The 12,748-nt window shown below is 41.5% G+C and overlaps 1 protein-coding gene across 5 annotated transcripts in view; it reads left to right on the top strand.

Annotated features, from left to right (window-relative positions):
- Window positions 1-12,748, top strand: part of PHKB (phosphorylase kinase regulatory subunit beta) — a 150,285-nt gene that overhangs the window by 104,098 nt on the left and 33,439 nt on the right. For all 5 annotated transcript variants that reach the window (XM_063141265.1, XM_063141266.1, XM_063141263.1 and 2 more), the window contains 6 exons: window positions 1,608-1,691; window positions 2,838-2,942; window positions 4,715-4,797; window positions 4,892-4,982; window positions 12,136-12,197; window positions 12,553-12,715. In XM_063141265.1, coding sequence (XP_062997335.1) covers window positions 1,608-1,691; window positions 2,838-2,942; window positions 4,715-4,797; window positions 4,892-4,982; window positions 12,136-12,197; window positions 12,553-12,715 — 588 coding nt within the window. The remainder of the gene's footprint in view (window positions 1-1,607; window positions 1,692-2,837; window positions 2,943-4,714; window positions 4,798-4,891; window positions 4,983-12,135; window positions 12,198-12,552; window positions 12,716-12,748) is intronic.

Genomic DNA, 12,748 nt, shown 5'->3' with positions numbered 1-12,748 from the left:
TATGGTTTACTGCTCCTTTGTTGTTGTTATTTCAGCATACCTGATCTCCTTTTAAGAGGCTTTGTACAGAATTGTGGAGACATGCGTTGAGTTGCAAATAGTTCTTGAGAGAAAGAGAAAGCGATGATTATACTTCCATATCCCTTGGCAGTGAAAATATTGACATGTTGAATGTTTTAGATCAATCTGAGGAAGTCAAGCTCGCTTTAGTCTTAAGTGGAAATTGTACCTGATTTGGGTGGCAAGGCTTTCATCTTTTGCAACAAACAGCTGAATGGTAGTGTCTCATGTGGCTATCGTATGGCCTCACGTAGCAAAAATACTTCATATAGCAAAAATACTTAACCACAGAGAAGGATTTTGAGCTCTCTTTTAACTTGTAGACATATAACTGGAGAAATCTGTTTTACTTGTGAAAAATTAATTCCTTGCTCTTCATTTGTCTATTATTTTATTGAGTTTTGATATTTTAAAAATCAAAAATATATAAAAATAATCAAGAATGATGTTATTTGAAATGATGGTTTGAAATGCGTTTAAAAACCTATGGTTTGGAAGTTACCATGAATCATTGTTGCCCAGTTCAGACATCACAGCAAACATTCTTTATTATGATTATTTATATCCCGTTTTTCAGGACACAAACCCTTCTAAGGCAGCTAACAAGTAAAATTAATCATAAAACGCTGATATCAAAGCATAAAAACTCATCAGGATCCTTCCCACAGGGGAGTTAGTGGTTGATGGCCTGTGGTGGTAAGAAGGAGAGAACCCAACTTGGACAGGCTAGAAGGTCCTCTTTGCTTGTCTCCCTCACTCCTTAGCTATTTTTAGACAGCCTGCAAACAAAGGAGGAAATTGGTGGACAAAAGTGGGAGAAAAGATGGAGGGCGTAAGCACAAACGTTGCTAATGATTGGGAAGATTATCTGAATCAGCCCTAAGTCTAAAATCCCACTGGGTGCGAGCAAGACCTTGGGTATGACATCATTTTATTATGGAGTTTATGGACAAATAATGATTACTATAAAGCGTATGGATGGTGCAGTAATAGCAACATTTGCCTTCTTTTGTCAGTTGGCTTCCAAGTTTTATTTCAACGTCTGCTTGTCTTTCTTTCCAAGCAGCTCCACAATCTCCCAGTGGGAAGGAGAATGTTCTTTTCCTAGCTTTTCTGCAGCGAGCTGACCTTTAATTTCTGAAAAGGTCACTGTGCTGCAGAACCATTGACCATGCTCCCGGCAGTCTATTTGGCTCAGAAAGCAGCAGATGGATTGCCTTGGCTAGAGCCCTAAGAGTTAATGTGTTCACTGAGGCTATCTCGTGTGCAGGAGGTATGAAGTGGTGATTTATTTATTTATTTACTTTTTAGGGGTGTTCCAGATCATTTCCTTCTGTTCACATTCACTCGTCATCTCTTCTTTCAGAGAACATAAATATCCTTATTTGACCTGAAGGAATTTCTGATCGCTTTGAGATGGAAAGACCCAGGGTTTAGCCATTCTGCCCTCCAACCCAAAGAAGACCCCTCTTCCAACTGCTCTTTCAAGACTGAGTTTTAATGGTGTTATTCATGTATTAAACTTTGTGCACCGCGATGTCTTGCAGGCTTACTTCCATCTGGGGATCAATGACAAACTGGGACTCTCGGGAAGACCTGACCGGCCAATTGGCTGCCTGGGAACTTCAAAGGTCCTTGCAAGAAATCTCTTTTCTTCATGCGGTAGTTAGTGTAAATATAAGAGGAGGTCTAAATTATTATTATTATTATTATTATTATTATTATTATTATTATTATTATTATTATTTATATAGCACCATCAATGTACATGGTGCTGTACAGAGTAAAACAGTAAATAGCAAGACCCTGCCGCATAGGCTTACATTCTAATAAAATCATAATAAAAGGAGGGGAAGAGAATGCAAACAGGCACAGGGTAGGGTAAACAGGCACTGGGTAGGGTAAAACTAACAGTATAAAGTCAGAACAAAATCAAGTTTTAAAAGCTTTAGGAAAAAGAAAAGTTTTTAGCTGAGCTTTAAAAGCTGTGGTTGAACTTGTAGTTCTCAAATGTTCTGGAAGAGCGTTCCAGGCATAAGGGGCAGCAGAAGAAAATGGACGAAGCCGAGCAAGGGAAGTAGAGACCCTTGGGCAGGTGAGAAACATGGCATCAGAGGAGCGAAGAGCACGAGCGGGGCAATAGTGTGAGATGAGAGAGGAGAGATGGGAAGGAGCTAGACAGTGAAAAGCTTTGTAGGTCAACAGGAGAAGTTTATATTGGATTAAATTATATTGGATTAAATTATTCTGTAGAGTTGGAAAGGGGCTTAGAGTTTAACCCCACTCCACACTGCTCACAAGTAAACTCCATTGAGTTCAGTGGGGCTTACTCCCACGTAAGTGTGTATAGGATTTCAGCTTTAAATGATTTAAGTTTACAAAATGCTTTATGTGTTGGGCTACAAATCCAACACTCCCCAGCCAGCCAGGCCTGGAGGGCAGCAGATTGGGGAAAAGCCTGCGTTAACAAAAAATCACCTCAATGGTAACTTACCTGATGGCTTTCTTGCATGTGCTAAAGTGGGTGCTTAGTTATGAAAGTTTATTACTAATAAATATAATACTAATAAATGTATTAGCATTTAAAGCACCACCCCAACCTTTTGTTGCTTTTACGTGTTTGTTTGAATAGCTACTTGATTAAAGCAGCAAATTCTGATAGACTGTGTTTAATTATGAAATAGAATGTGAATTTTTCTTTCCCATTAAAACAAACATTTGGTTTCCAGTTTTCTGTGTATTTAAGAAACTGGTTATGTTTAATTGTCGCTCTGTAGATATATCGAATACTGGGCAAAACTGTGGTTTGCTATCCAATCATCTTTGATCTGAGTGATTTCTACATGTCCCAGGATGTTATGATGCTGATAGATGACATTAAGGTATTTGTATTATTATTATTATTATTATTATTATTATTATTTATATAGCACCATCAATGTACATGGTGCTGTACAGATAACACAGTAAATAGCAAGACCCTGCCGCATAGGCTTACAATCTAATAAGTTGTAGTAAACAATGAAGAGGGAAGGAGAATGCAAACAGGCACAGGGAAGTGTAAACAGGCACCGGGTAGGGTGAAGCTAACAGTATAGAGTCAGAACAAACTCAATATTTGAAGGCTATAGGGAAAAGAAAAGTTTTTAGCTGAGTTTTAAAAGCAGTGATTGAGTTTGTAGTTCTCAAGTGTTCTGGAAGAGCGTTCCAGGCGTAAGGGGCAGCAGAAGAAAAAGGATGAAGCCGAGCAAGGGAAGTGGAGGTCCTTGGGCAGGCGAGAAGCATGGCATCAGAGGAGCGAAGAGCACGAGCGGGGCAATAGTGTGAGATGAGAGAGGAGAGATAGGCAGGAGCTAGACCGTGAAGAGCTTTGAAGGTCAGCAGGAGAAGTTTATATTGGATTCTGGAGTGAATTGGAAGCCAATGAAGAGATTTCAGAAGCGGAGTGACCTGGTCAGAGCGGCGGGCCAAGAAGATGATCTTAGCGGCAGAGTGGTGGACAGAGACCAGCGGACTGATGTGAGACGAAGGAAGGCCAGAGAGAAGAAGGTTGCAGTAGTCCAACCGAGAGATAACCAGAGATATTTGGTGGGGGGAGGGTAAAATCTGATGCTTTGCTTTTAAAAATTGAGTATTTAGACAATAGATTATTAGGTCCTTGATTGAAAGTAACCCTCACTGAACATGGCAAGGCTTACTTTGAGTAAACCTGCCTTGGATTGAGGAGCTCATGTCGATTGCAACACAGTAATTTTTCCTGCATTTGCAATCCCACAAAATCTGTGAGTTTTGCATTCTTTTTCCTAGAGGAAGTGCTTCTGTGTAGGGTATTTGCATAATTTCAAATGCCCCTAAGTGATGCATATACCCAGGACAAAGATGAAGGCAGAAGCTAGACAGCCTTGATAAAAGAGGTGCAATGGGGTGTTAAATAGCAACACGAACCACTGAGAAGCCTCCCAGGGCGGTCACCCAATGCAAGCTTTGTGAAATGTTAAATTTAGAATTAATCACAAAGATCTAAAGCTGCAGTAAGGAAGAGAACAGAAAAGTCTGGACAGTGTTTTTATGTAAACCGTTTAGGGATTTTATTACATTGAGTGCTATACAAATATCACAAATAAATACATGGAGATGCAGGATGTTGGATTGGCTGGAACTGTAAGCAGTACATGTTTCTATAGGTAAGCTTCAGAGCTTTATTCTCAGGTGGGGGAAAGCATTTCTAATGCGTCAAAAGGGCAGTTATAGCACTAGCCTTCTTTCCTTCCTTGGCTGAAATGCGTGGGAGAACAGCCGTTGAAAGAAAACAGCTTTCCACTGAGAGCTTTTCCTGAGCTGCGTTCAGCATCTCATGGTTTGTAAAGAGTGTTTTGGAAACAACACACTCCAAACGTTTCCGCTCTATAATTTTGCTTCGTTTCCTTGGGTTTTTGAGCAGCTTCGAGGTTTCCAGAGGTTTTCATTCCCACGTCACAAAATCATCCCCAGGAATCCCACTATTGAGCCAACCTAGGATTGCTTTTGTGAAATTTAAAATTTGAAACACCACCACCACCTGTCTTTCGCTAATTTCTTGAGTTTATTGTGGACACAGAGTTGGATTTGCCCCCATTTTACCCTCCACCTCCATTTTGTGTGTGTGTTTACGTAGAACGCTTTGCAGTTCATTAAGCAGTACTGGAAAATGCATGGCCGCCCCTTGTTCCTGGTGCTTATTCGGGAGGATAATATAAGGTAAGCCATTACAGATACAGACGCGCACAGAGTTTCCAAGTTTTTTTAAAAAAAGTTTGCCATATTGAAGCTTTCCTTGTTTCCGTATCTTCAGGGGAAGCAGATTCAATCCAATACTTGACATGCTTGCAACCTTTAAGAAAGGTGTTGTCGGTGGAGTGAAGGTTCATGTAGACAGGCTGCAGGTATAGTGTTTGTTTTGTCTATGAATTATGTATTGTTGTCAGATGAAATTCAATCATTATTATTTTTGAAAACAAGAAGGGTCATGTCTGAATGTTCACCCTGCCCAGAAATATCTGTGAACCTGTGGTTTAGGTTGTCCTGATGGCTTTAATGATAACTAACTTGCTCTTGTTGTGATAAAATCTCACAGTAATATCTCTGTGTGTGCGTGTACATTTGCGCATGCATTGTCTATTCCTATGCATACTAGGGGATTTTCTTGCCTTTTTTTTTAAAGTAATATTTTATCTGATTACAACGACATGCTGTCATATAGAATATGGAGATTTTCTCAGACGTCTGTTACAAAGCATGCCCTTGTGTTATTCTTTTAAAGCTGGACTATTTCAAAGCCCTCAGAGGATAGTTATTCTCATCATTCGTTGCCTTTCCGTGAAGATTTTCTTAATAATTAATAAGTGTTTTAGAAGAATGTTTCATCTCTTTGACAATCACGGCTATTTATATTGTATTTCTTATTCATGATGGGTGTTAACTTCAACAAAAAAATCAAAAGCTCCCTCCCTCTCCCCATCCCCCCCCCCGGCCCAACAACCTTTAAAGGCTGGCTTGCCATTGGGCTACTTTTTACTGAGATCTCTTTTATTCTTTGAGCTCTTCATGCAAGGTATCAAAGATGTCCCCAGCTTTTGCACCATAATGTATTCTTTACATCGTCAAGAAAGGGTGACTGAAAGCTAGATATTACTAAAATGGAACGATTGCACTCTGTTGTAGAAGCTGTTGAGGTTTGCTTCCCAGCCGTGTGAATCGTTGCGCAATGTGTGTGAATCAAATTTGCTTGTGCGGTTAGAGGGTGAGCCTAAACTTTGCAAGGTCCTCAGGCATATACAGAGCTCTGAGTAAGCAAAGGCTCCCTACCCCATTCTCTTCACTGTAGATTCCTTGACAATGCTAGAGCTGGGTGTCAAATTGACTGATTTGCTTGCGCTTCACTTGTTTTACCTATGCCCCATATGTAGTACGAGCATTTTTTGCAAGAATCCGTAGGGTCTCTTTCACTTCCACTTTGTTATTTCTTTCAAGTGTGGGCCCTCTGCCCTCACCGTCATGATCTGCCATTTGTTTTTGATCATCTTAATTTAAGCATGGCATTTTGATCAGAGAGCCCCCATGGAGGTGTCTCTGGTTCCAGGGAGCATGTGATTCCCTTGTTGCAACAACTTCACTGGCTACCAGTCTCCTTCTGGACACAATTCAAAGTGCTGGTTATGACCTATATGGCTTGGGACCATATGAGCCTGCTCAGGTTTTATGATCTTCAGGAGAGGCCCTTCTTTCAGTTCTACCACCATGCGAGGTACATTTGGTGGGGACCAGTAGGGTCTTCTTGGTGGCCACTCTCAAGCTCTGGAACTCTCTGTGGAGGGGTAAGAAACCCACCCCCTCTCTATTGTCCTTCTGGCAGCAGACACAGTTGTTTTTATTCAGGCAAGCTTTTGACATATAAGCTGGTCTGTTGCTGAAGGTTTTTTTAAATTGGTTAGTACTGTTCATTTCTTTTATTGCTGTGTTTTTAATTGTGTTTTACATGTATTTGTTTTTATGCTATGTTTAAATCAAGGTTTTGCTAATCTGGATTTTATTTTATCCACCTTGAGGACTCTTTCTGTCGTAGAAAGACAGGATACAAATAAAATAAATTCCTGCGATAACATTGGAAGCTCTTGTCATATTCTGTGTAGTAACATAATTGATTGTTAAACCTGCTGCATTAATTTTTTGATATGTGAAAGAACCAAGGAGTTTTGTTGGTGATTTTATTTTTACAATGGCTCTAATTAAAACAGTGCCCTGCCTAGATAAAAGAAAACATTTATGGGGTTTTATTCTTCAATTCATTTCCTTAATTATATGGGTCAAATCAGAAGCTAATGTGACAAAGAGAAGGCTTTTTAGGGCCCAATTTCAGGAGACTTTAGTAATCTGTTATTGGATTTCCTAGTATTTCCATTTGTAGTTAAATTCAGCTATTGGGGCTTTCAGATTTCAGCTATAACATCTGCAGTGTGAACTGCTATTTGCTTTGCTAGGAAAATCTATTCACTCACAGTTTTCTGCAATAGGGCAAATAGCAGCTTGATGGTGGGGCTCTTTAGATTAGTTAAACTTTCCTCCTCCCCATCCATGCTGCTGCTCCAATCAAAACTAGAGATCTTGGAGCTACTTTCAGCTGAAAACAGAACCATTGGGAGGCTGGGTTATAAATCTCTCTTATTTCATGTAGTTTGACCCTTCAGTTGTATTGCCAACTACATAGGGCTATTCCAGAGCCTGACATGGAGCAGGACTCCAAACCCTCAACTTTGGAGGAACCCAACCCCTCGCTCTCAGAAGAAGAGGCTCCAGAGTTAATGGTCCAGGGAGAGGGATCAATATGGGAAAGGCTGCCTTCCCTGAGTCCAGAGGAAGTCATATTACTGTCCTCAGACTCTGAGGACTTCGGCTATGAGGATACTAGCATACCACAATTCCCTTGTTGTCACAGCCTGAGATTGCTAAAATTGGCCAGGCCCTTTCAGAGATAAAGCCTCAGTATGGAGGTGGGGCCAACCAGCCTAAATAAAGCCAAACACTTATTTAAGGCTCAATCTTGCTTGTTGGGACAACTTACAAACTACCCTGTCTGGCTTCCAGGCCCAGGACTACTTGGAGCTTTACATGGTGCTGATCTATTCCTGTGTGGCTTCCTTGTCAAATCTATTGAAACCTCTATTCAAGATCGGACCGTGACAGAACCCTGCAATCCAAGCTACAGCGTAGGGTATCAATAGAACCCACACCCTGAAATAGTACAGAGCCATGGAAAGCAGATATCCACAAATTTATTCACTGTCACATTGGGAAAGGTTCTCCCAACCTTCTGGTGAAAAGGACATCTGGTACCACACAGACACCTACCCCAGAGATGTCATTTCCACTGCAGTTTTTGAATAGGTTAAGAAACTGTAGGAGTCCCTTCCGAATGGAGGGAGATACTTCCACTGTTTTTTACCTTCTCTTTACCACTGCACAAGTGAAAGAGACCTCTACCTTTCTCACAATCCTTCTGTGCATTCTAGAAGATATAGGGAGGGGATTGATAGTAACCTTAAATAATGGCCAGCTAGTAAGCCAAACCAATATCTATGGACCTTGGTGAGCAGCCATAGCCAGATCCAGATTCGGAGGATGGATTCTCTGACTTCTGGTTCCTAATGTCAGTAGCTGGAGCCTGAAGGGCAGCAAGTAAGGAGAGGTACCACTCTGTTGATCAGGCAAAGGCAACAGACTATTGTATTTAATACCAGGCCTGGCCTTCCCAGAGGTTTCATGCTGTTTGCCAATTACACAGGCTGATGTTAAATACTCTGATCTTTTGGATTGAAATAGAAACCAGCCTGTAGTGGGCGAAAGTCTGGGTTGTTGTTTCTGTTCCTATCCCTTTTGTCTTCTAAAGAACTACCTGGGTGCTTAACTCTCCTGCTATATACCTGTGTGTTTGCAGTATTCTCAGTATGGAATTTTAGAGTGGTCACTGGAGCGACGCTGGCAACATCAGCCTGATCTTTGAACACTAAGTTTCTGCAATTTTAATAATGCTGCATTTCCTTTTGCTAATGCTTGAACATTAATTTCCTAAATTAATCCACTGTCGTGTTTTGGATATTGTCCATTTCATTAAAGCAAAGAGAGAAAACTTGAAATATTGAGATTGTGAAATGCCGATAATGCATTATCTATTAAAGGGAATATATACTGCGTGTTCATAATTTACTTCCAGCTTTTGCATTTGTCTGCATATGGCAGTACACACACACACACACACACACACACACACACACACACATATATATATATATATATGGCTTTTAGGTATTAATTCATGGAAGAGCTGCATAATTTTTGCTTGCGGTATTTGCATAAAAATATTTCCAGCCATTTCAGCTGCCGAATTTATAAGGTTTCCTGCCCTAGCCATAATATTTTTCGCATTTGCAGCCTATAATTCTTTTATCATAATTTGTGCTCAAGGGGATTATACAGGTTAAACAGAGAAGAGCAACGTCAGCAATATCCCACCCCCACCCTCCGGCCAAAGAACTGTGTTCAGAGTCAGCTCAATCTCCTATTGTGGAAGCATTGCTATACAAATACATTTTGTTATGCGAGTTCAGAGTCTCGCCACATTTATGTCTATTTCTTTTTCTTCACTACTGGGAAACCCATTTTAACAGGTTAAAAACTATTCAGTGTAATGCATCTTTTCTCCTAGAAGTTATATTTGAATATTAAATGAATTATTAGGAAAAAATATGCACACCTAATAAAATATTAATAAAGGAAAGTGTAGCGTTGTTCTCCGATAGAACAATATTTGGGCAGCGAATTCAGCTGGAGGTGTTGGGTAGAAAATGCAGAGCTAAACAGAAAACACACACACACACACACACACACAACGGGGAGGAAGGGAAGCCAGATAAAGCCATAGAGGTTTGCTTCACCATCTGTTGCACAGCACGTTGTTTGAAGAACAAACAAAATGGATGTGTGGTGGGGGTTTTTTAGCGTCATCTGGAAGTCAGCCTTCCTGAATAGCGCCACCTTCAGGCTTGGAAGTCAGAGCCAACTTTCCATATGCCAAAATGAAGGGATCTCGCCTTTTCAGACCAGGTGTGTCTTTGTGCAAGAAACGGCATCTTTGTTAAGATTTCTGTAGTTTAGAGATTTTTCAGTGTTACTCCTTTTCATCTTTACCTCCCCTCTAAAAGAACATCCTGATAGAGCCCAGTATCTAGGATTCATGTTAAGAACAGCAGATTGAGCCATCCCCAGCAATCTCGATCCACTGAACTGTGATTGAATAGGCAGCCATTGCAAGGCAATATCATCCCCACCCCATCCCACCCCGACACAGTCAGAGTGCTAGCAGGACAGCAGCGGAGGCATTGTACAGTCTTCCCTCACCATTTGAGGAGCACTACGCAAGGACAGGTATCGCCAGGCACCCACCAAGGTCCTCCACCTCAGTAGGGGTACATTGGAAGGAGCCCCCTGGACTTCTCTTCCTCCTTGTTAGTGGGCATGCCCCTTTGGGGGCTGGACATGGTGGGCATGCCCCCTTGGGGGCGGCCATGTTGTCCTCCCTTTTGGTTTCCAAAATATGGTCACCCTATCCTTGCAGCCTGCTTGTTCACCTCCCTCTTGCTCGAGCCCAGACAAAGGTGGTGATGGAAGGAGGCATAGTATATACCACTGCCTGATTGCTCACTGGCTTTCTCCGATGAGAGGGGAAAAGAGGATGAGGAGTAATAGCAGCTGGAGACACTGGTGGTCAGAAGATAGTCTCACTGAGAGAGGGAGCCTGTCGATGGTGTCTTGTCCAAAGACTCTCAACATCCTGGAGCCAGCAGTGGGAATGACACCATTAACATTTCTTTAAGAAACTTTGAGTTAAAGAAGGACAACTTAGGGGTCTTTTGATCTGTAATTGCATTGAAGGGCTGCTTGAGCTGGTGGTGGGGATATATGATTTATTGCCATGTGCTGAGCGTAACAAATCCAGGAAGACTTGCTTCTTCAGGGAGCCAACTGGAATAGCAGCAGTGCAGACTCCTTCCAGCATGCATATCCTATTTCAGAAAATATAATCCATCCAATTAGCTATCGCATAATTTATTTATATAGTTGCACTGGAGTACGGGTTGAAGGCTCTGCAGCATTTGTACTGCGTTAATGCTACTTTAAGTAATTCTTCTTTAATACTACCTTAACTATTTTAAGGAGAGACTTGCTAGAGGTGTATACAATTATGCATGAAGAATGTGGATAGGGAGACATTTTTCTGTCTGTATAATAAGACTAGAAGCTTTTGTCATCCCATGAAGCTGATTGGTGGGTGATCCAGGACAGACAAAAGGAAGTACTTCTTCACACAGTGCATAGTTAAACTATGGAATTCACTACCACAAGATGTGGTGATGGTTTTAGAAGGAGGTTAGACAAATTCCTGGAGGAGTAGGCTATTAGTGACAGTTAGTTCTGATGGCTATATGCTGCTTCTAGTATCAGAGGCAGTATGACACCAGTTTCTGGGGAACATGGGTGGGTGGGGGTACTGTTGCTCTCATGTCCTGCTTGTGGGTTTCCTGTCAACAGCTGGTTGGCCACTGTGTAAACAGAATGCTAGACTAGATGGACACTTGATCTGATCTAGCGTGGCTCTCTTATGTTCTTACATGAAAAGGCTTCAGCTCATGCCCAGAATGCAGATGATGGGTCATCAAACAGATGCATACTCCAGTCTGGGGTGATGAAGGGACACAACTTTACAGCAAATCCAAAAGTAGTTTGGAACCCCCCAAACAGGGGGAGGGCATGATATGTAACCCCACCCACCTGTTCAGTAGTGCACTGAGAAAGAGACCAGCACAGGTTGAGAACTTCCCCCCTTTGCTAAATTCCTGAGGATTTGCCCTGGTTGTTTGTATTCTGTCCTTTTAGTCCTTGGGTCCTATTGAGGAGCCCCCCCCCCATTGAAGGTTAGAGGGTCTTTTTCCTACTTCCCACTAAAAAGCAGTGCTCTAAAGCAACCCCACCTGACAAATTGCAACGAAGAACTAGTGTGCAACATGGTGTCCAGATTGACTCTAAGTGAGATCAGCAGCACGGGAGAGGCCAAAATTAATGAGCATAGGTGGCAAGGAATTCTTCCTTGCCATGTTAACCAGCAACAAACTTCAGCCACAGTGATTTATTTATTTATTGTTACATTTATATTCCGCCTTTCCTCCTCGAGCAAGGAACTGAAAGCGACTTACATGGTTCTCTTCCTCCTCTCCATGTTATCCTCACAACACTGTGAGGTAGGTTAGTCTGAGAGGCCGTGACTGGCCCAAAATTGCCCCTTGTGCTTCTTGGCTGAGCTAGGACTTGAACCCAGATCTCCTGAGTCCTTGTCCAATACTCTCACTACTATACCACACTGGGTGGTGTTTTAGTGGGAGGGACTAGGTTTCATTATCACTTTCTGGATCATTCTGTACAAAAACGGAAATGTCACCGCTAACTTTTATTATTTGTCTCTTGTCCCCTTCCTCTCTTCTATTTCAGACATTAATTTCTGGAGCAGTGGTTGAACAACTGGATTTCTTAAGAATCAGTGACACAGAGGAGTATGTATACTTGAAACCATATTACAGCAAAAGATTAACCTATAGTAGCCTTCTCCAACCTGATGACTTCTAGATCTGTTGGACCACAATTCCCATAATTCCCAGTCAGCATGGTTAATGGCTATGCTGGCTGGGAATTATGGGAGTTGTGGTCCAATACATCTGGAGGATGCCAGATCGGGGAGAGGTATTCCATATTTCGATCCAAAGGGAGAGGCGGGTAAGAAATAAATAAAATTATTATTGTTATTGTTATTGTTATTGTTATTATTTTCCTAGTTTGAAATCAAATGCTAAAGGTTGATCATTAAACTGTGTTCTGGGTTTTGGAGATGTCAATGATTTCTTTCTCCAGGCCTCCCGAATTTAAGAGTTTTGAGGAGCTTGAACTTCCAAAGCATTCAAAAGTCAAGAGACAGACCAGCACACCAAATGTGACAGAATTGGAGCAACAGCCAGATATTAATGCTAATGACTGGAAAAACAAGCCAACATATGAGATTCTTCAGAAACTGAATGTAAGTATACAGAAGAAACTAAAGTTTCTGTGA

The sequence above is a fragment of the Elgaria multicarinata genome, chromosome 14 (genome assembly GCF_023053635.1).
Source record: "Elgaria multicarinata webbii isolate HBS135686 ecotype San Diego chromosome 14, rElgMul1.1.pri, whole genome shotgun sequence".
NCBI lineage: Eukaryota > Metazoa > Chordata > Lepidosauria > Squamata > Anguidae > Elgaria > Elgaria multicarinata.
Note: the sequence above shows the minus strand (reverse complement) of the source record. Positions and strands in the feature narration are given on the sequence as shown.